Genomic DNA, 24,669 nt, shown 5'->3' with positions numbered 1-24,669 from the left:
TAATAACCTGATTATTGAAAAATAATCACTCTCGAAAAACTCGCCAATCAATCAGTTTTTGACTCGCATGCGGTTTTTTCGTAAGCGTTTTTTTTACATACAGTGAGAATGAGCATTGAGAAAATTTCTGCTCATGGTAGAACTTCCAACAAGTTAGCATAAGCAGGTAAATAAAATTTAAGTACGAAAAACAGAGAAGAAAGAAGCTTCTCAATTTTGTTTAGATGAACGGTTTTGTTTTTTAAAGATATTTTTTCGCTGTGTGCGGCAAATATGTTTTGAATCTTATATTTAAATAACACGAATAAATTATTTGCTCTTTAATTTAACAATATTTTTCTATTGTGTCAATTATTCTTTTATTTTGTTTGTCATGTTTATAAACGATTGTCTCATATCTTTTATTGCTGTTTCCTGCCTTAAGTTACTGTTTTTACCACTTTAGTAAGTTTATTATATTATGTTTATTTTTTTATCTTATTCAAAATAACTAATCAACAATAAATTAAAGCTATTCTCTTAAAAAAAACAACACTGATTATTTTGATATATTTTAATGAAAGAAAACTGTCAAAAAAAGTATAACTGATTTATCATCCTTTCTGATTTCATTATAGCTCTATAAAGGAATGAACTTTTTCCGGTTGTTCTTAAATGTAATCACTAACATAGAAATTCCTGATAACAGGAATCAATGTCACGTTACATTATATCATATTTTCAATGACAGATTTAAAAAAATGTTGTCAAACTTTTTTTTAAGCCTATTTATTGCTTTTGATGACAGTATTTAATCACAGCACCATAGCGTAACGAATTTTTTTCATTTGCGCTTTAAATATGTTCGTTCAAACAGATTCATTAGTAACAAATGTGGTTTTGAGTAATTAATATCAGATTGTAACATTGAATGACTATTTTCTTTATAAATATTTGGGCATATTTCTGTATCTGTACATGCCTACTGCCTTTACCAAGATACAAGCAACTTTTTTAGTTTACAAAAATTGAAAAAAAAATATTTTGTGGCTTGATTGGAGGATGGCTATGAGTTACAGCTTTTGAGTTGGTCCACTTTTGTGAAGTTATTATTTATTTTCTCAAAACTTTGCAATTACTTTGCATACATACTGATACAGTAGTCTTTCCAAATATTTTCTTGCTTTGCATCGAAATCTAATAATGAATAATTTATACCTAAATGTGATATGGAATGATTTTTCTCAATAAAATACTTGCTAGCTTTGTGTCTCTCTAATGGCGAATAATTCAATAATGGTAAATGTTCGAGCTAATTAAAATCATCAAGTACCGATGCCCAATTGTTGTACAATGCAATAAAAAATATTTATAAGCAGCGGGCTTGTCAATAGGTGGCTAACAATTTGCTCTGTTTCTATTCTGTAATGTTTCATCTAGTTCTGTGTACGTTAATTTGATGAGCAGACTTATATCTTATACTTTTGCGAAAAAATGGCACTTTTCTGAAAAAAAACCAGACCGTCTGTTTTTTTAAAAAAGGACTGGCTTTTATTTTTAAAAGCCAGTTTTTATTAACTTTTTAACCCCTTCCTTCTCGCTCCCGTGAAAATGACGGGGTGAGGTTTCGCTCTCTATTTCTCGCTCCCGTGATATTTCCGGGCTGGAGTGTTCAGTAGTAACGTGCCAGTAAGAATTAGGCTAATTCGTTTCTTTTGCCTGGAAAACATTTTATTTCTCATTTTACACACCAGATGACAGTACCAGGATATTATTAAGGTGATTGTGGAAGAGATGTAGAAAGGAAACGCTGTATACTGTCCAGGTTGTTACGTTGGCCTCTGTATCTCATGCTTTGAAATTTATCACACAAGAAAAAATTACTAATCTTAATTTATGTTATGCGTAAGTTTAATAAAATTCTTTTTTAATGTTGAAAACACATATTTTTAAAATTTTCCTTGCTTGCTGAAAAACCAACATTAAGTCATAGTGACCCTTGTTGTAATGTTGACCTTTCCTAAAAATTTAATTTTTTAAAATTTCAAGCTAAAAATAAATCAAAAATTAAAAATGAAGTATATATATATTGTTTATACACATATTTTCATATAATTTTCAGGGATAAAAAAAATAGCACTTTTATGACCTTTTTCTTGAAAATTAACCTTATCATTAAGGGGTTAATATTGTATGTTTTATTATTCAAATTAACATGCAATTAAATTAACATTCAAATAAATTTTATTGGTGTCTATTTAGTAAAATAATAAAATTTAAAAAAATTATGGTATTAATTTTTCTTTCTCTTAAAAGCATGGATCACTTCATAAATTGATAAAATATTGTTAATTTTAATGACGTTATTACTGTAAATAATTTGCTTTTAAACCAGACATATCGCTGGTTCAAAACTAAAACAACACTTCTGCTCTCACTTCTCAGTCAAATAACATGAGAAGTGAGTGCAGAAGTGTCATTTTAGTTTTGAACCAGCGATATTTGTGTGAAATTGTTTTAAACCTATTTCAGTCGAATTTTAATTAATCCTAACTATGCGTTAAATTGATTCAAAATAATTAATTTTTAAATTGTATTAAATCTTCTATAAATTAGACATTTTCTATAAAACTGTTCATAATTTGTTTCAAATAATTATTATATTCCGTTTAAAAAGTTAAATATTTAGTAATTATAGTTAGTTTAGTATTATTCATATACTTAAGCTGCATTAATTTAGTTTATTTCTAAATGTCCTTCTAAATGGTTTAAAACTATTGCTCTTAGCGTTTTCAAAGTTAAAACTATTGCTTCAAACTGTTTCGAAACTGCAAGGTTGCTGTTCGAAATTGTTCTTAACATTCAATTACATCAATATAGTAATTAATTAATAGTTCTATATCCTTTTCATATTATTACAGTTTATGAAAAATATTAGTTCTGATAAAAGCAGGCTTTTTTAATTTTAACTTGTTTAAACTGAAAGCTGACCTGCTTTTTTTGGCCTGCCTGAAATCCAGCAACTCTGAGTTTTCCAACAAGACTTTTGATAATTAAATATGTTCAGAAGATATTGTCAAAAATAAATAAATAAAAAGTTCTTACTTGTTAATATTATTTTTTGAGCTGTTAAATAATTTTATTTTGAAAATTAAAATTACAAAAAAAATGAACTTTTATCAGTTATAGATTAAATTCTTAACAGCATGTAACAGTTCAATCCATAGATTGGAGATAATTATTCTACAGGGACATCACCAAGGTGTGGATGGTTGACTGTGTAAAGCTAACTGCTGAGGGATAAAATTCGTCATAAGACTTCTGGTTAACTATTCCTGACTGATTTTTACACCTAGCTTGAAAAAACGTGCCATCCAGTATTATTGTAGTGTTTTCAATGTAGCTCGTTCTTTCATTTTAACTTTCAACAAAACATCCATCAAATGATTTCGGAAGACTTTGCAAGCTTGCTATGATGCTACCCAAAGAGTAACAACAGAGCGATTTTGCATAAATAACGACATCTTTTAAACAGTAAAAAAAAAAAATTCTGTAACTATTTTTTATTTTTTTCTGCAATATAAACTTTTGGTCCCCCTTTAGGATCCTTTCACTAGAATTAAAAGACTGATAATTTAAGGTTTACTTATTTTTGTCAGTAAGATTTTTCTTGTGTTATATTTTCCTTCTTCTTATTTTGCAAAGTCAATTTCTTTTTGTAAGTGGTTTATCAGTGATACTAGAAAACCTAAAGAACAAGTATATTACAGAATTAACTTGCCTCCAAAATATTGATTAAAGCTATTTTTATTTATGAATGAATTCAGATTTTTTTTTCTTTGAAACTGTTATTTAATTTCCTCATTAACCACTTATACATTTTATGTTCTTTAAGAAAAATTCCATTTGTTGGGAAAACGAAGATATTCTCAAATATGTTTATAAACGCATGAAATTTTATAAATTAAAATTTTTACATTTTCAGTAAATCTACAGATTTTGAAGTACACCGTAACTGGATGGCCATAACTTTTGAGAAACCTTTTAAGGAGTGGTATTTGGAGGTTTGTGGTCACATTTTTTTTTTTTTACTTACTAATTTTGCTAATTAATTTTCAGTTTTTTTTTAACTACAATGACACATTTATTTAAACCGAATATAAACTATATTTTATCAAATAACTATTTTTTCTGTGTGCAATTGTTAACTATGTATTCATTTTTTTAAAACTGGAATATGTTCAGTAAACTAAAAATAACGGAAGTACTCATAATTTCTGTATATGTAAGTGTACATACTTTTTTCAGAAAATTAAGATTTCGTCCAGCACTTTTAAAAAATATTTTTTTTTTAAATTCTGTGTAAAACTAAATTAATATGAAAATGGTAATTTTTCTAAAAGAGTAATTTAAAAACTTATGACTTTTTTTATACTATACAAAATTTCATTCTTTTTAAAATTTAAACTACTTCTATAAGTAGCTACTGAAATATATTTTTGATTGCCTTGTGAAGTTTGATTTATATACTAACTATTTTTTGTTCCATTGATATTTTTAGGAAACATCTCAATGGACTTTAGATTACCCACCTTTTTTTGCCTGGTTTGAATATCTCCTTGCATTTGCAGCTAAATATTTTGATGCAAACATGCTGAAAATTTCTAATTTGAACTACTCCAGCTTGCAAACTGTATTTTTCATGCGGCTCTCTGTGATAATATCTGATATTGTATACTGCTATGGAGTTAATAGGTTTGCATATTATTCAGTTCTTTTAATTCTGATTTTAAAATAATTGTAATTTTTTCTGTCAGTTTTTGATTTTAGGAATATAATTATGTTAGTTATAGAGATGTAAAATATTACTTTTTTTTGTTAGTATATTTTGCTGTTGCACCATATAAGATGTATCTACTGGTTTTAAATAAGCAATAATAATTTATGTAATTAAGATTCAATATTCAAATAATGTAGTTGGTGTATGATTAGGTTGCTTTACTTTTATCAGATTTTAAGTTCAATTTTTATCATTATAAAGTAACTTAGATAAATTGTTTTTCACCCGTCTCATTACCTAAATAAAATTTAAGATCATTTTTAAAGGAAAGAAATTCTTTGCTGTTTTAATTTTATAGTTCAGATTAATACAATAAATTGGTGTTGTGTTCTCAATTGAAATTCAATATATTAATTAAGAAGGGCATATTTAATAAATTTAGATTCTGTGTGAGATTTAATAGTTTTTATTTTCAAAAAATTCTTTGTTTATATAAAAAATTTATTAGTTAATTTGTGTATTTGTATTTTATTTTGAATTATATGAACTATACTTATTCCTTATTTATTATTATTTTTTTGATTAGTATTCATTATTGATTTATATTTATTGTCTTATCATTAGATATAAATTTAAGAACATAAAATGACTAATAAAACATTCATATCTTTCCTAAAGTAAATCTTGTGTTTGCCATTACTTCATACAAATGATGTTGAATATTGAATGATGTTGATATAATGTGCTGTGCATTTATCAAAGCTAAAATCAATTTTTAATAAAATTTTTCTTCCAAGCTCTGATTGTCAAAAATATAGTATAATATATTAGTTATGAACATCTGAAATTAACTCCCATAAACTTTTGTATAATTGTGCTACTGATGTTTCCTGTGCCTAACATTGCTTTATTTTTAGAATTTTTCAGTTGATAAAATCTAAAAAAGGCAAGGATAAAGATCCTTGGTTATCAGCTGAAGTAATACTTGCTATGTTGTTACTTTGGAATCCTGGTCTTCTACTTGTGGATCACATTCATTTTCAATATAATGGCTTTTTGAACGGGTTTTTATTTTTATCTATTGCCGATATGCTTCAGGTACAAAGCAATTGTTTTTAATACATTTTGAAACCCTTTAATATTTTTCTTAAAAAAGGATGTATATTTACTTCGCTTATCATTTTTAGGGAAATTATGTTAGATCTGCCTTTTGGTTTTCTGTGCTTCTGAACTTAAAACATATATACTTATATCTGGCTCCTGCATATTTTGTATTCCTCTTGAAGAATTATTGTTTTAAAAATGGTTAGTAACATTGCTGTTTCTAAATTTGCATTATTTTAAGGCAACTTTAAATGAATAATAATGCCATATTTTATAATATTTGCTTTGTTTTTAATTTTTAGGTAAATTTTTTGATTTAAACTCATTTTCTGTGGAAAGATTTTTAAAACTGGGTGCTGTAGGAATTGCTACTGTACTTGTTTCATTTGGTCCTTTCATTTACTTGGTATTACATTTTAATTTTTACCTCTTAAAGCTTTTTATTTTTTAGAAAAAGAAACATTATGCTTGTGCACTTTTAATATATTTTGTTTAAATATAAAATATATTGGTTGATAATATGTTATATTGAAAAAAGACTAAATTTCATTTTTTTTAGTGTATTTGAACTAAAATAAATGTGTTAATTTCAATATGCATGCATAATGAACTTTTTGTAATTCAAACATGGTTAATTCAGTATAATATGCAATTTAACCTGATTTTAACTCCTATTTCTTTAATTTTAAAATTTCGCATTATTGTATTAAATTTTAAATCTTTTTCAATCTTTTGTTTAGTTTAAAGTATAATATAAAATATAGTATAAAGGAAAATTCCTGCTTCGTAAATTTATTGACCAATTTTTCCCACCAATATTTTAAAAGTAATATGAAGGATTAATAACAGAAAGATAAACTGAAACATAACAAAAATTAGAGAGTTATTAAAAGGGCAAACGTGAGCCTTTTAATAACTCTTACCTTTTCTAACTCTTTAAGCCTTTTAGTACCTTTTTATTAAGGCCTACCTTTTAGTTTAGTACTACCTTTTATTTCAGTGAAATTTTAGTTTCTGTATCAATTGTTTATAACCTGTGTCATATTTTGTAAATAATTTTTTGTTTTTTGTTTTCAACCTTATTAAATTTAATGAACATAATTTGTAATGAAAATGATTTTGTTATAAATTAAAAACTCACAAAACTGTTTAATCCTTTAATCAAGGGACAACTCAACCAAGTTCTTTCAAGATTATTTCCTGTGCAGCGAGGATTAACTCATTCCTATTGGGCTCCTAATGTTTGGGCCTTGTATAACTTTGCTGATCGGATCCTCAGCTTTATTGGTAAAGCTAATTATTTTATAGTTTGCTTGAAATATTATTCTTATTGATGTTTTTTAATGTTATTGCATTGCTACATTTATGTGTATACATTGATTGCTAGTGTATATTTATATTGAATCTTTTTCAATCAAATTACGAAATGATAATGAGAATTAATTTTGAAGCGATGGTATGAATGAAATGTTAGGATGTAATATAATCATCTAATCTCATAACAGCGAAACAAGCAACCATCTTCTTAAAGTAAAACTTTCACCATAGATCATTGCCTATCTATTAGACTTGAAAATAGCCACTCGCAACAAAACAAAAAAAACTCTAAAAAATTTATTTTTAAAGTGGCGACTTCAATTAAATACACAACCAGTCACTTTTTTCTGGAAATCTTTAAATGATATAAGTACATCAATGCAGAAAAGCTCAGAAAGACAGAATTTTCATTAAAATGTTCAATGCCTCCATTCAAATTATTGATTTGATTCTTCAGAATCTGTCAATTTGTGATGGAAAGATTCATGCAAAAGGGGAATTCTTAAACAATTTACATATTTCAAAGTTGTAATGTATACATTTAATGTATTTCGTCTGCCCAAATATTTAAGTATGTTTAGCTAAATTCGATATTTTAAACTAAATTTTTTCTCATATTTTTATTATTGAATTAACTTTTTATATCCGTAAATTATTTCTATTAGTAATTTTTTGAAAAAAATATATAATTTAATACAAGTAAAAAAAAGTTTGCAAGAAGTGAATATTAAATAGAAAGGACCTATCAATATCGGTCACCGACTCATTAGCATTTAGGGAAAAGTGGCTACTTAGTTATTAGAGTCTACCAGCCACTGGCTACTAACTCGGAATTTGAATTCTCAGGTCTACTATCTATGCTAGAATCATTTGTTTGAATAATACTGTGTAAGCTAACAAAAAAGAATTTGTACATAAAAGGGAAAAGGTTATTTGCCTGTCTATTGGTATTTGAGAAGCATTCGCCACTCTTCTTTTCTGATGGTACATGATAAGAAACTTTCCAATTTTAAAACCACAGTAATTAGAAAATGCAGGAAATAATGCTAATTTACAAAGCATGGTGACTGTTGTCCTCATTTGTGTTGTATTTAAATCTAAATGTTTTTGAATGATTTTCATTATGCTCTATTTTTCCTTAAATTGTTTCAGTAAAACTAGGGTGACCATTTTTCTTAAACATAGCAACAGAGTTAAAGGGAAAAAATATGGAGTAAGAAGTAGAAATATAAAGGAAATAAATGTGTTGAGATTTATATATATATATATATATATATATATATATATATATATATATATATATATATATATATATACAGTGAATTCGCGATAACTCGAATCTGATGGGACTGACGAAAAATTTCGACATATCGCAAGTTCGACTTACCGTTAGTTTCGGTTTTGGACTTTCAAAATATTGTCGGATTATTTAATTAATGCTTATTAATCATTTTTCTGACAAGCCATTTACGATAAGACTGTTTGAAGCACTTTATGATACCCTGGTCCATCGGCTGCAACTTTGCTGTTGTGTTTGGCGGGAGAAACTGCAAGTTTACTGCTTTCAAATTTGGTAGATCATTATGCGCTGTGCATTTATCCATAAAGAGTGTCAGTTTTCTTTTCTTAGCGAAGAATTTCTGATCCAATTTTCTTACATAGTCTTCATATAATACTGATGTCATCCAAAACTTTTTGTTAGACTTGTAAACCAAAGGATACGTTTTTATATTCTTGAAACATCAGGGGATTTCGGTATTTTCCGATAGCAAGTAAGGGCAATTTCTCTGTCCCAGACGCATTTCCTCCAACTAGGACAGTCAAACGTTCCTGGCTCATTTTACCCCCTGAGCAGTTTTCATCCTTAAACATCATAGTCTTATTTGGAAGACATTTAAAAAATAAACCCATTTCATCAATATTGAAAACATCATTTTAACTGTATCCTTGAAGTAAATTTGGTAACGTTTCATTCACATACTTCAAGAGGGACAGCTTTAGCTTCTCCATGAAGAGTGCGGCATTGTGTGTGTGTTGCAAAGGAAGGGACAAGATATCAGCTCCTAGGTTTTTTTTCTTGCTTCAAAAAATCCCAAAAAAATCGAGTTAAAGGGAGTAAAATTCGAGTAATCGAGAATAATTAACATGAAATTGAAGATAAAAGGGTCGGAACCTCATAAAAAAATCGAGTTATAGTAATATTCGAGTTATTGTACTTCGAGTTATAGCGAACTGACTGTATATATATATATATATATATATATAATAAAATTTAAGAAAAAATATAAGGTATAAAAATCCAAGTTGCGACAGCTCCAAACTGCTAATGTCGCAGCTGGAGGAATATTCGGAGAAAATATTATAAGTTTATTGTAAGAATTATAATTATAATAAGAAGATAATAAGATTAATTTTAGATTATATAAGGATATGAAGAATATAAGAATTAGTTTTTTATTAATTCGGTTTCAACGGAATTATTAAAGGTGTAGCTTGATTATTACAGTTACCTTAAGTAACTAATTGAATTATACATATGTTGTAACCAGCTTAAGTAGGGTCGACTGTTTACATGCCTTAAGAAAATTAAAGATGAGCATGTCTTAGCAACAAGTAAAGTTTTATGTGAAGGGCAAAAAATTGTCAATTGTTTTTGCTTTTAAGCAGGGTTCTCCAGTTAGTTTGGTTTGCAAACCTATGTTCTCTATATGTTGATATTCACCATTCAGTGAGGAAAAAGTTCAAAGTTAAGCAGACTGCAATTACTCAGGCATGTTGTAAAACCCTTGTGTAGAATTGATTTATAGCCTCATTATATATTTTTTTAAATATTAATTTATTGATGAGACATCGTACAAGCAGCAGAATTTATATTATTTATTTCATGTATTATGGCTTATCAAAACTTAACAGATTTTGAACCCCCATGTACCCATTTAAGTCATATTTTGTATTTTTTAATATTTAGAAATAAGAAACCTTAAAAATATTTCAAATTGTTCTTGTGAACTGATTGGAAAGTTGTTTTAACTTAAAAACAATTTTTGCTAGTAAAATTATAATAGTTTTAAAATTGCTTCTCAAAAATTTACATTTTTTGCCACAGTTAATCTACATATTTTACTTTAATTAATTTTTATGTGTTGTGTATTACATGCTGTTGCATACAGAACATCTACTATGTTATAAGTTTACTTTGATGTTTTATTGAAGAAAAAATTAATCTATACACACTAGTATTTCGTTTAAAATAAATTTTGTCTTTCTTCAAACCTAAAAACTTCATCACGGATTAAAATATTAAAATTCACAAAAAATGTGGCTAGTTGTGCAAAAAGATCTTCACAAGCTTAAATATCGCATTTAATTTATGTGTTTTACTTTATTTAATTTTTGATCTTATAAGTATGAGATTTTATTCGCTAAGACTGAATAGCACACATATTTTTTTTAAATGTAATGTTTATATTTTTTTTACTAACAATGTTTAATTGTTGTTGTATATTTACTATTTTTAAGCATACCGTTTAAAGATATATTCTCCTAAAGAGCTTCAAACTTGTTCTACAAAAGGATTAGTACAAGAATGTGAACACGCAATTCTTCCGACCATATCCTCAAACATTTCTTTGGTTTTTACACTCATTTCTTTACTTGTAAGTCTGTTTTTCAATTATTCTTTCACTTCTGACAATGCTTTTTATGTGGAAAAATAAATTAAAAAATTTAAAGGCTATATATTCAAGATTTTAGTTCTTAAATTGAAATAGATTATTAAACAGGTTGCAAAAAATTAGCCATGCCTTATAGCTTTCTCTTCTGTGAATTACTCAATTTGTCATTTGAAATTATCAATTTTGATAATCTCACATTGTTGATCATAAGGTTGTCACATTATCACAAGTTTTTGTCACTTGTAGAGTCAATGACAAAAACTTGCCTTTGTAGCAACAGTATAGTATAAATTGGCAACTATGCCCTTAAAATAAGATTTATTTTAATGTTTTTACCATCAAGCACCTAAAGTAAATTCTTTTTTCATCCAGCTTCACAAATGCATTAATTTTCTGAAAAATATTAAAAAATGATTTCTTTTAATATCTGTTAAAATATTATAGTTTTTCTCAGCCAATAAAATCTTATAAAATCATAACATTTGATATCAAATGTCTAATTAATTTAAAATTTTACAGATTTTTGCCATAATTAATCTACTTGTAAGTTTTTCCTTCTATACATTTATATTAAAAGCCTATTAAATTTCTGAAAAACAAATAGAACTGAGATGTTAAATAAGGTACACATTCAGAACAGCATATAAGTTAATAGAGATAAATATATAGTTAATATATGTTAAGAACAACATGTTAAGAAATAAGGATAAATTAAAGAATTAAATGTATATTTAATGCAGATAGACCATATTTGCTAGTACTATAAAGAATACCTTCATCCATGCAAAGATACAGAATGACATCTATGTCTTATATCTAATTAAAGTACTTGTTATAGACTGATAATGAGACATGCACCTGTCTGTTGCAGTGCTTTATTTAATTGCTGAATTTGCAAATTATTTGACTTTAAAATATGATTTTTTTTCACATTAAATAATTTAAATGTTAATAAATAATAAAAATGTTTTCAAGCTACTATTATATTAGTTTAAGTTTTTAATATTTTAAATTAAATGAATTTTTTATTTAGTAAAATCGATAAACTATATATGCTTTTAATTTACTTAGCCCATGATTTGGTTGGTTTGGAAGAAACCCGGAACTCCTAAGGTCTTCCTAAACAGTATTATTTTGTGTTCATTTGGCACTTTTTTGTTTGGATATCATGTACATGAAAAAGCAATTCTCTTAATAATTTTGCCATTAACGTAAGTTAAATAAAAACTATTCTTTTAACTTTATCTTATAAATATTAAAATTAAAATTAGCTAACTACATTAGAATACTATATTGTGCCCTACAATGAAGAGACACTTTCAGTTGTGACTGATATTAAATTGCAAATTAAAAATGTATTTCTGAACACTCTATGTCTGAAAATATAGCAATAAATTTGTAACTTGTATCTATTACTTTGATTATTATATACAATGTAACAATTACATAATATTTTGAAAGCCTAGCTTAAACACATATGAACATACAGTCATTTTTGTAAAAAACTAAATTTTTGTCTTACTCCTTTTTTGCTATAACGTTAAAAAATATTCAATAAAATTAGACAAAATTTTTGGAGCAATTTTTAATTGATAACAGAAATATAATTTTGAAATTTGGAAAAAAAATTTTAAAAATTACTCATGAGCAAAAAATTTTAAAAAAAAGACTTTCATTATTTTTTTGTGAATCGTATTTGGTAATTTATAAAAAGAGTCCAATTTTAACATCTTGAACACTTTAAAAGTTTCCAGCAATATTCTAAGTAGTATTTTTAAATTGTGAAAGAAATTTCTGATTGTAAATGGTTTTCTATTCTGTTAAACAAAATTTATTAAAAAATAACACCAGCATAATGAGAGATCATCCCCTATGAAAGTTTATTTTCTTTCACATGTTTCTTTTTCGTTATATCAGCACATTTTATTGTACTGGATTCTATTGTAAGGTATTATTTGTTATTAAATTTTGTTTTGTGATACAGAATAAGATTTGTGGATAACTCTTTACCTTTGAGAGCTTTCTTTCAAAATTTACAAAAACTATTTGAAGTTTTTTAAATTTTCAAGATATCTAAATTGGACTTTTTTCTCTAGTTTCCAAATATGATTCACAACAAAATTATGAAGAAAAAAAATTTACATATTTTTTTACGTATGCATGGTATGAAAAAACTTCTTTAAATGCTATATGTCTTGTGCAATTTCTTAACAAAAGTTATCAAATATTCTTCTAACTATTTTTTGAGAAATTGAAAAAGAATGTCAAAAACTATAAGTGTCTCTTCAACTGTTATAGTGTAGTGTATATTGCAAAGTTTCTTTTAATAAAATGTTTGTAAAATACTTATAATGCCAAGCACATTTAATTTTGTAAATATTTCAATTAACACTTTATTCATACTTTAAATTTGAACAGTTTGTATATCATTGTAGTAATCTGTTGCACTTAAGTTTTATATTTTGTATTTTTTTTTAATAAAATTCCAAGATAATAAATGAAATGGTGCTTTTAACAGCTAAAACTGATTTTTGGAAATAATCATTTTTATTTTAAAATATTAGCATAGTTAAGAAAAATATTTTATAAATTTTTGACTAAATTTTCAAAAAATCTCTAGAAGCTTTTAAAACTTAGATCAAATCTCTGTAAATAGGAAAAAATAATGTTTCTTAGTTCATTTGTGATTTGCAATTTTTTTTTGTCACATTTGACCCGCAAACACTTAACAGTTCTATAGTCCTGATTTAAAATATCAAATGTTCTTAGGATTTTTTTAAAAATATAATTTCAGAATTAGTGCTGTTTTGCACAAAGAAGAAGTTGGAATTTATGCCTTCCTGTCAATACTTGGTCATTTCTCCCTTTTTCCATTGCTTCATGAAGAAGGAGGTAAATTTTTTTTCTCCATATGTCTCATTTATGGCATAAAATTGTTAAAAACTTTTTTTTTTCTGAAATAAAATAGCTTGCTCTATTATAGTATATTTAGAATAATTCAACGAGCTATTCTATTATAGTGTAATTAGAATAATACAAGCTATTCAATTAATTCTATATATATTCTATTAATTCTATAATATTATTAGTTGTTATGCATGATATGATAAGGTGTTGTGCATATTTAGCTATGAAAAATGATGCTATGATATTAGTGTGACTAAGTTTATTTTCAGTTTATTGTTGTAGTTTTACCCCTTTTGTTTGGGATTAACTAAATTTTAAGTAAACTTTGTATAAAACTAAAAAAAACAATTCCTTTAAAAAAAATTACTTTAAATTTTAAATCCATTAATGTTGTTAGAAGATAATGTAAGTAATGTTTAACAAAAACCATAAAGATCTAACTATACCTGTTCATATAGTTTAATAAAATCAATGACAATTTGTGATTTCAACTACTAAATATAAATCTGACAGGTTATGCAAATGATATTTAAACAAGTGGAGAAAAAATTTAACAGAAAAGTAGTGTGTTTAAGGATTTTTATGTTTATTTCTTTTTTTTTAATCTTTATGCATAATACCTTACTTGTAAATTTACGATATACTGTAAATAAAAATAATATTTGTGTATTTATAAATATTATTTTCTTATGAAATATTTTTATTAGAAAGAAATGTTAAAAAATTCTTATTTTAATTTTTTTTCCCCTTTAACTTTATTAAATTCAGGAACAAGAATGCTTAAAATTCCATCTTTCTTATAAAATGCAAAAGGAAACTTTGTTTTCGTAAATAGAATATAATTACTTACTTACTTACTTATCCTCTACGTGCCTTGGGCACTTAAGGCCTCCAGCATATCCCTCCAACGCCTCCTGTCTTTAGCAATAGATCTTGCTTCCTCCCAGCCAGATATTCCACATTCTTTTAATTCGCCCAAAAACATGCGCTGGATGGTAAGTCTGGGTCTTCCTCTTGTTCTCTTACCATCAGGGGCCCATGTAAGCGCAACAGATGAAATTTTTTCTTTGGGCATTCTAAGGATATGTCCGAGCCAGCTCCATCTTCGTTTTTTAATTTCATCTTCGATTGTTTTTATTTTAGCTTTCTTTAATAGATTTTGATTTGATACTTTGTAAGGCCAGAAAATTTTAAAAATAAATCTTAAACATTTGTTTTGAAAGGTTTCTAATTTTTGTATTTCGATCTTAGTCTGTTTCCAGGTTTCTGCGCCATATAATAGTACTGCTCTAACAATAGCTTTGTAAACAACTATTTTTGTCTTTATTTCAATATTTGACTCTCTCCAAAATTTATGTAATCCCTTAAAACATGTTCTTGCTTTGATTATTCTCTGTCTAATATCTTCGCTACTTCCACCTTTTTTATCTACAATAGAACCTAAATAGCTAAATGATTCTATGTCATCTATTTCGTGATTTTCGATTTTAATTTTGTCATTTTTCTTTTGATTTATTCTCATTACTTTAGTTTTCTTCTTGTTCATGAATAAACCTACACTATTTGAATATTTGTTGAATTTGTCTGTTTTAAGTTGAAGGTCTGTACATTTGGATGAAATAAGTACGATGTCATCAGCAAAATCAAGGTCTTCTAAAGTAGTTGTGAAATTCCACCTTATTCCTCTTTTTTCATCTTTCAAGCTGTTTCGCATAATCCAGTCTATCACCAGTATAAATAAAAATCCCGATAAAACACATCCCTGTCTCACGCCAGTTTTTACTAAAAAGAATTCAGTTAATTCTCCATTTACTTCTATACATGCTTTGCTGTTATCATACATATCTTTGATTATGTTAATATATTTTTCTGGTATATTATAAAGTGATAAAATTTCCCATAATTTCTCTCTCTTAACTGAATCAAAGGCTTTACTGAAATCAATAAAGTTTAAATATAAAGAGGTGTTAAATTCTAAGCTTTGCTCAATGATATTTCTAAGTGTGAAGATTTGCTGCATTGTTCCACTTCCACTGCGGAAACCTGCCTGTTCTTCTCTTAAAATTCCATAAATTTCATGTTTTAGTCTATTCAAAACTATTCTTCCAAATATTTTTCCTGGTATGGAAAGTAGGCTAATGCCCCTCCAATTTTCGCATTTTGTTAGATCGCCTTTCTTGGGAATTTTCACTATTACTGCTTCTTTCCATTGTTCTGGTATTCTTTCATTTCTCCAGATTTCATTGAAGAGCTTTTGCAACTGTCTTGTAGCGGTTTCAAAATCTGCCTTAAGCATCTCTGCCACGATTCCGTCTCTCCCTGCAGCCTTCTTTGGTTTTGTGGCCCTCAGGGCACTCTGTACCTCATCCAGCGAGATATCTTCCAAAGAAAAATCTACAGTAGATGCTACATTTAATGTAACATTTGGGAGTTGCTCAGAATTTTCAACATGGTGTGCGTTAAGCGTATCTTCAAAATATTCTCTCCATCTTTCTTCGATCCTCTTATCCGTAGTAAGTAACTTATTGTTTTTGTCTCGTACTGCACATTGCGAATTTCGTTTATTTCCTTTTATTTGTTTCACTTTCTGATAGAAGGTACTTATTTGTCCTTTTTGCGCTGCATCTTGAGCCTCATTGGCAAGGTCTGTGAAATATTTCCTTTTGTCTTTTCTGGCCGACTTTTTTACTTCTCTATCAATTTGACTATACTGCTGTCTATACCGATTAAATAATCTTTCAGACTTTGTAGTTTCCATCTGTATTTTCTTTTTCCTTCTGCTTTCAATTAGTATTAATGTTTCACCCGTAATCCATTCTTTGCTTTTCTTTCCTTTCTTTTCACCCAACACTTTTTCTGCTACGTCGCAATAAATGTTTTTGATATGTTCCCAAGTCTCTTCAACTTTTTCTTTTACCTCATTTTCTGATTGCTTAGTGTTGCCATGATTTTCTTCTTCCTTTAACAGCTCAAATCTGTTTTTCAACTCGATTGAAAATTCTTGTCTGCACTCTTTGGCTTTTAACTTAGCAATGTCATAGCTTATTCTTTTATGTCCCGTCTTCTTTGGTGATTTTCTTAATTTTAGTTTTAATATTGCAAGAATCAAGTAGTGATCTGATCCAACGTCGGCACCTCTCATCGCTCTTACGTCTCTTAGTGAGCTCCTGAACTTGTTATTAATTGCAATATGATCTATTTGATTCTTTGTTCTTCCGTCTGGTGAGGTCCATGTACATTTATGTATCTCTCTATGCTTGAATCTACTCCCACCTATGTTTAAACTATTTAGTTCGCACAGGGAAACAAACAGTTCTCCATTTTCGTTCCTCTCACCCGGTGATTCGTTTCCCATGGAGGTTTCATCATCACTAATCCGTTTTCCAACCTTAGCATTAAGGTCTCCCATAAGAATTATCATGTCATGTTTTGGAACTCGATTTAAAACACATTGTAGTTGATCATAAAATGTCTCCTTTTCCTCCTCATCAGCATCATTCGTTGGTGCATACACTTGAATAATTGATAGTTTAATATATTTTGAATAAAATCGTGCTCTTAAAATTCTTTCACTGATTGGTTCCCATTCCAAAAGACTCTTCGCTGTTTCTTTATTAATGATTAGCTGTTTCTTTATTAATGAATTATATTTAGAATAATTCAACGAGCTATTCTATTATAGTGTAATTAGAATAATACAAGCTATTCAATTAATTCTATATATATTCTATTAATTCTATAATATTATTAGTTGTTATGCATGATATGATAAGGTGTTGTGCATATTTAGCTATGAAAAATGATGCTATGATATTAGTGTGACTAAGTTTATTTTCAGTTTATTGTTGTAGTTTTACCCCTTTTGTTTGGGATTAACTAAATTTTAAGTAAACTTTGTATAAAACTAAAAAAAACAATTCCTTTAAAAAAAATTACTTTAAATTTTAAATCCATTAATGTTGTTAGAAGATAATGTAAGTAATGTTTAACAAAAACCATAAAGATCTAACTATACCTGTTCATATAGTTTAATAAAATCAATGACAATTTGTGATTTCAACTACTAAATATAAATCTGACAGGTTATGCAAATGATATTTAAACAAGTGGAGAAAAAATTTAACAGAAAAGTAGTGTGTTTAAGGATTTTTATGTTTATTTCTTTTTTTTTAATCTTTATGCATAATACCTTACTTGTAAATTTACGATATACTGTAAATAAAAATAATATTTGTGTATTTATAAATATTATTTTCTTATGAAATATTTTTATTAGAAAGAAATGTTAAAAAATTCTTATTTTAATTTTTTTTCCCCTTTAACTTTATTAAATTCAGGAACAAGAATGCTTAAAATTCCATCTTTCTTATAAAATGCAAAAGGAAACTTTGTTTTCGTAAATAGAATATAATTGATGTAATTGAAATTTTAATTATTAAGCTTTAAAAAATATTTTACTTTAGATCCAGTGAAAATGATTGTGTTCCCTCAGGACAGAGAAAATTATGGCACTCTAATTGAGAATCTGAATTGCTGTAATTTGTGAACAGAAATGCTATTTACAGCATTAAAATAAATCATTCTTAAAAATTAATCTGTAATTAAACAGCCTTTAAGCCAACTATAAGCTAAGCTTTAAGGAGTAGCGCCACCCTAGTTTTTAATGAAAAAACTTTTCAACATAATATCAGTTTGATTTTCAGAATTTAAGCATAAAGATAACTTTTTCCGCCCGAGATTAGTATTTTTTTATTTTATTCTTTCATATATTTTTCTATTAATGTTAAGTAGTGATTTTTGTGTGTTGCTTTAATTAAATTCTTTTATAAAAGAACTGAAAGTGTTGGTAACTGGTCGCTAATTGCTACAAATATTATTTATTTTTGTGACTACTATTGAAACTATATTCTCTCTAACTTTGCCTGAAAGCATCAGTCCTGAGGCTACAATTCAAACCACCGCATTTTAGGTGACATTTTGTATGTTCACGCTACAGTTTAAAAAACCTATGGATATTTATTTGAACATAATTTCCTTACCTATTAGGTAACCAATTAATATTTTGGGATGTTTTTATTTCATTTGATTTATTGAAATGTGTTCGATTGAAACTATCAACCATTTTTTAAATTTTGAAGTAGCAAATATTTTTTTTTAAAATTATTATATTATCTTTGAAAAAATATCAATCTAAAGGCATTAAAAGTTAAAATTTTTCTCTGCCATGTAACATACACGCATATACATAGATCGCGAGGAGTCTACTGTCATAGCAAATGTTGTCTGTAATTTTGTAATCTGAGATTATTATTTTTCAGAAACACTTCTAAAAGTCTTCCTTCTTTTGCTACATGCTGTTTACATGTTTTCAAGTCTTGGCCAATTGCATAAGTAAGTATCAATTTTAAAATTAAAAATGAATGGGCTAATTTATCGAGAGTTCACAAAATTTATGTTAATAAAGTAGGTTACTAACTATCCAGCCTTGTAAAAAGTGAGTTTTAATAGATGCTTCCATTTGTAAATCTTAAAGTGGGATATGGAGGAGGAAGAAATGTTAAAGTGGTCTTCTGTATGTTTTAACTCCTACTGGTCAGGGCTTAATTTGCATAAATACTAATTTCCCATACTTCTTTTTCCAGTTAATTTTTACATAGTAGACATAAAGCAGGGGAACTCATCAATATGTGCTATGGAGCCAATGAATGGTCATTTCTTTCCCCTGTAATCTTGTGATTAAAAAAGATCTGTATTTTAGTATTCTTTTTTTCCATTAATGTAAAATCTATTACGTTGAGAACAATTACAAAATCAAGAACTTACCTAAGTTTATTATAAATTTAACAAAAACTATTTTTTAATTAATTTTATATAAATTATAGCCTGTTTCTAATTCTTCATGCTAATTTGAGGCTTAATTACAATACGAACATATGTGGACAAAATAATGGAAACACTTCCATACTAATACATTTTTTCATATTTCTCCAGAAATACTGTAATGCAGTGTTCCCCAACCTTTTTATCACCACGGACCTGTCCACGTTTTATAATTTTAGCACGGCCCACTGGGGGGGGGGCGTTGACTGTTTATATTTTAGATTATTTTGATGTATAAATTTTAATTTAATTGTATTTAAACAAGCCTTCAAAGTAAAATACAGTTACACCAAAAAATAAATATAAAATGATTTAACGTTTTAACTTACTAGAACGTTAAATCAATGAGAACCCTGAGCTTGTTTCTTTGCACTGAGACCGCTCCATCTGGGGGTAATTGGAGACAATGACACCCGAAGTGTGTTGCTTATGTCCAGTTAATTCCGTTGCTTTGTTTTGGTTGCTGTTATTGCTAAAATTTTAAAGGAACACAGATATTTTTAATTTGGGGTGTAAACCTAGGAATTTAAAATCAATTTCAATGAAATGGGCGGCCCGGCATCATTTGATCTACGGACCGGTACCGTAGGGTTGAGGAACACTGCTGTAATGTGTTGCAAATAAGTATTCCAGGTTGGAAATAACCATTATTTATTAAATCTTCTCATATTTCCACAACACAAACAAATATAATAAACAGTCAAAACACAAAATAATATAAAAATTGATTTCGCGCGAGAGAACGTTCAAAAGCAGCGTTTCCATTTCCAGTTCTCGGATCCAACTCTCATCTCATCACCAAATAACACCACTTGCCAAGACAGGCGCGCCTAACTCACACAATACTAAGAGCATTTCATAACTTCAGAAGTGTTTAGATCATGCGATTTATCATACATATAAATGAATTTTAAAGCTTTTAGAGGTTTGATGAACCGTCAATAAATTACAAATGGAAAATAATGTTTTTTGAACACCCTATGCCAAAAAATGTAGCAATAGATTTCTAACTTATGACAGTTATTTTGGTTACTATATGCAATAATTACAAAACATTTCGTAAACCTAGCTTAAGTATTTATGGAGATGTGGACAATTTTATAAAAACAATTTTTTTTTGTCTTATTTTTTTGCCTATAACTTTAAAAATATTCAATGAAATTAAACAAAATTTTCAGAGCAATTTAAAATAAATTACAAAACTTGTGCCTTAAAATTTGAGAAAAATTTGTTAAAAACTGCGCAAGATATGAGTTATTAAGGTTTTTTTTATATATACTGCGCATGTGCAAGAAAAAATTTAAGAAAATTTTTTTCTTACTTTTGATGTGAATCATATTTAGCGACTAATGAAAAAGTCCGATTTGAATATCACTACACATGAAAAGTTTTAAGCAATTTTCAAAGTTTTTGTACTTTTTAAAAGAAAGCTCAAAATGATAAGAGATTTTCTACAATTATTATTTTGTATCATAAGACAGAATTTAATAACTGATAATATCTTACAATAAACGTCCTTACACCGAAATGTGATTTATTGAGGAAAGAAAACAGGCGAAAAAAATTTTTTATGGGGATGATCCCCATAAAAGTATTTTTAAAGTACAACACTTGCCGGTGTCATTTTTAATAAATCTTGTTTAACAGTACAAAATGAAATATGTGGAAAACCCTTCGTTATTTTAAGCATGCTTTTAAAAAGCACAAAAAGTACTTAGAAAATTGGACATTTTTCATTAGTTGCTAAATATAACACTACAAAATTAAGAAGAAATTTATTTAATTTCTTCTGCACCATACTATTTTAACTACTCATATCTTACACAGCTTTAAAGATTTTTTTCCCTCTAAATTGTAAAGCAAAATTTTATAATAAATTTTAAATTGCTCTAATTTTTTTAAAAATTTTATTGAATATTTTTAAAGTTATAGCAAAAAAATTAGTATTTTTTAAAAGATGTCCAAATCTCCATAAATATTTAAGCTAGGCTAATGATATTTTGTGTAATTATTGCATATACAGTAGAGTCTCGAAAATCCGAGGTAATTGGGGCTGACACTACCTCAGATTACTGAAAACTCGGATTTTCCGAAAAAGTAGAAAATTTTTAATAACTACAAATGAAATTAAATAAAATGATCATATTACCTTAAAATCCTTTATTCTTTAGTATAATGACGTAAAAGATTCTTTACAATTTAAAAAAATTGTCAATTTTTTGTTGCTTCAGTACATTACTTCTCTTTGTTGATGCGATAGTCAGCCAACGCTTCAAAAGCAAAACATCTGCAGGGGTGGCTTCAGTTTGCTGTTCTACATGTTTTAAGGGATGAGATGGAGCGTTATCTAAAAACAAAATTGCTTTGCAAGGCAAATTTTTTTTTCTCAATGCCTTCCGTGTTTCTGGAACAAAATGTTCTGAAAACCATTGTTTGATCCATGCATTTTTATGATTTGGGTAATGTACTAGTAAGGCTTCTTTAGTGATGTTTTTTAAGGCTCTAGGTTTGGCAGATTTCCCAATCACAGTCGGTTTCATTTTATGATTTCCAGATGCATTGGCGCTTGCTAAAATGGTTAATCATTCCTTCCGTTTTTTGTGACCTGGAGCTGAATTTTCCTCTTTTGAAGCAAGGGATTTTGAGGGCAACATCTTAAAGTTCAAACCTGTTTCGTCACAGTTATATAACTGGTCAGGTGTGAGCTTTTCCGTCAATATGTCTTCAATCCGTTTTTGAAATGCCTGCACAGCTGACGTATCTGCCGAGAGTATTTCACCGCAAATATTTAGTTGACGTACACCATATCGTTTTTTCCAACTGTCTAACCAACCAACGCTTGCTGCGAAATCTTCTTCTCTTTCTTTGAACTGATTTCTGAAAGACACAGCTTTTTCCTGAAGAATAGGGCTACTTATAGGAGTACCTTTGCTACGCTTTTGGTTGCTAGGGGGGAAATTTGGCACCTCGAATTAAGCGGAACCTCGGACTTCTGAGACTCGAACTTTCGAGACTCTACTGTAATAACCACACAATAACTGGCACAAGTTACAAATCTATTACTACATTTTTTAGCATAGGGTGCTCAAAAACATTATTTTCAGTTTCTTATTCATTGTCAGTCCCATAAACCTCTAAAAGTTTTAAAAATGTATTAGTCTAGAAGTGTTTCCATTATTTTGTTCTCCCCCTGCAAGAATATCAACAAGTCTTATGCACATTAAGTTTAAAATTTACTTTTTCTTTTACCAATTTTGGCAGAAGTTATATCAAACTTCAATTTTTCCAATTAATGTATAGGCTGCTTATTATCTTGTGCTTATCATTGATGATTAATGCTAATTTGAATGTAAGTCTAATTGTTACTGTTCTTTCATCTTATATTATTTAATTAATGTCATCAGGGTTATTATTTAGCTTAAATATAAAGTTGATTACGTCTGAATTTTTAAAAAATCTAATTGTAACATTTGAAATTAAAAATATATGCATATTTTATATTGCCGTTATTCAAAATTGTCTGGTATGTATTTTTAATTAAACCCTATTTTTACTCATAATTTTTCACATTTATGTAGTTTATTACATTGATTATTTTTGTATTTATCATTTATCTTAAAATGTGTAACACATGTTTTAATATTATGGAAGAGGAGATAGATAGTGGAACTAGTCTTATTCTTCCTACCCATAAGCCATGTTAGACGTGATAGTTGGGAGCTTTATGCATTTTACAAATAGAAATTAATGAGTTTTGCCTTTCAAATTATATTCTATTTGAAGTTCTCAATATTTTTTCAATCTATTTCAGCTTTAAACAGCAACACTCTCTTCTTTCCAAGGTAGAACTATCATATCTAGGTGGTTTGGTTTTGCTTCAACTATTCTACAGTTTTGGTTCAAAATTAAGCAATTTGGAAACGAAACTTCCATTTTTACCTCTTATGCTAATATCTACTTACTGTGCTCTTGGAGTTCTTTATATTTGGATTAAGTACTGCTTTCTGATTTTGCCAATACAAAGTACAAATATGTTTAAAGTGAAAAAGAAATAAGTTATTATAAACATATACAATCAATCATTTGATGTGGTGCTTACAAATTTATGTCATCAATTTAATATAATTTTTACATTGTTAATACGCAGCTTTTGTATATTGTTATGCAATATCTTTTTGATTAAAAAAGTGCATGATTTTTGTATTGTAGTTTAATGTTTTAATATACAGTTGGCATTAATTAACAAAACAGATAATTAACTTATAGGGATAAAACAACACCTTATTTCTTCACTGAAATAATTATATTTTATTGTCCTCCACTATTTAATAACATAGAAAGGAAATACTGAAATAAGTCTCTCTTCTTAAAAAAATTTTTATCACCAACTTGAATGAAATTTTTGTTTCCTGTCTGAATAAAAAAATTTAATAATTTGAATAGGAGTCTTAACTTTCACATTTTGCTCTAAATATATGTCAAGTAGTGAGCTGTGGTTAAGGGGTTCACTCATTAGTTACAGTTAATTCTCATTTTGAATGTTTAGCATATTATAACAATTTTTATTGTCTAGGAAGAAAAAAAATCTGAGAAATTTGCAAGTAAATGTGTGTTAAAATAATCCTTGTTTGGTAAAAAATAAAATAACTTTTGAATATTTTTTAGTATTATTTCTTAATTTCAATTTTAAGTAGAGTTATGATGTTCCATCAATAGCACTAAATATAATGATCAATTAAATTTTAATAGAAAATATGCAAGTTCACTTAAACTTTTAGAAAATGTTATAATGTATAAAGCTTTAAGATTTATTTGTAGAATTATATTTGAGATCTGACTAATGCATCTCCTATGTAATATATAGAATAACTAATTGGTTTGACAACAGTTGGATGGGATCAATTATATTTCTTTAAGTAAGGCATACTGCACAGTAATAATTTGTGTCATTATAATTCAAACTTTTGCACCTCATAAAAAATCTTAATTTTTATGACAAAATTAGCAATATTGTCTTGGAAGTTTCCT

General features: G+C 27.5%; 2 protein-coding genes across 2 annotated transcripts; one reads left to right on the top strand and one right to left on the bottom strand.

Annotated features, from left to right (window-relative positions):
* Positions 1 to 179: 179 nt before the first annotated feature.
* xit (ALG6/ALG8 family glucosyltransferase xit) lies at positions 180 to 23,844 on the top strand. The gene is made up of 12 exons (XM_016074783.3): positions 180 to 444; positions 3,965 to 4,043; positions 4,541 to 4,734; positions 5,677 to 5,857; positions 5,947 to 6,064; positions 6,166 to 6,269; positions 7,030 to 7,150; positions 10,700 to 10,836; positions 11,926 to 12,065; positions 13,649 to 13,746; positions 19,080 to 19,152; positions 23,453 to 23,844. The coding sequence occupies exons 1-12, from the start codon at positions 374 to 376 to the stop codon at positions 23,694 to 23,696; spliced, it is 1,560 nt and encodes a 519-aa protein (XP_015930269.1). The 5' UTR covers positions 180 to 373; the 3' UTR covers positions 23,697 to 23,844.
* LOC122270164 (uncharacterized) lies at positions 14,610 to 19,032 on the bottom strand. Its single transcript, XM_087149365.1, has 2 exons — positions 18,997 to 19,032; positions 14,610 to 17,392 (listed from the first exon to the last, which is right to left on the bottom strand). The coding sequence occupies exons 1-2, from the start codon at positions 19,030 to 19,032 to the stop codon at positions 14,627 to 14,629; spliced, it is 2,802 nt and encodes a 933-aa protein (XP_087005491.1). The 3' UTR covers positions 14,610 to 14,626.
* Positions 23,845 to 24,669: the final 825 nt, after the last annotated feature.

The sequence above is a fragment of the Parasteatoda tepidariorum genome, chromosome 8 (assembly GCF_982258835.1).
Source record: "Parasteatoda tepidariorum strain Cologne lab strain chromosome 8, Ptep-v5.0, whole genome shotgun sequence".
In the NCBI taxonomy this organism is placed as follows: Eukaryota; Metazoa; Arthropoda; class Arachnida; order Araneae; family Theridiidae; genus Parasteatoda; species Parasteatoda tepidariorum.
Note: the sequence above shows the minus strand (reverse complement) of the source record. Positions and strands in the feature narration are given on the sequence as shown.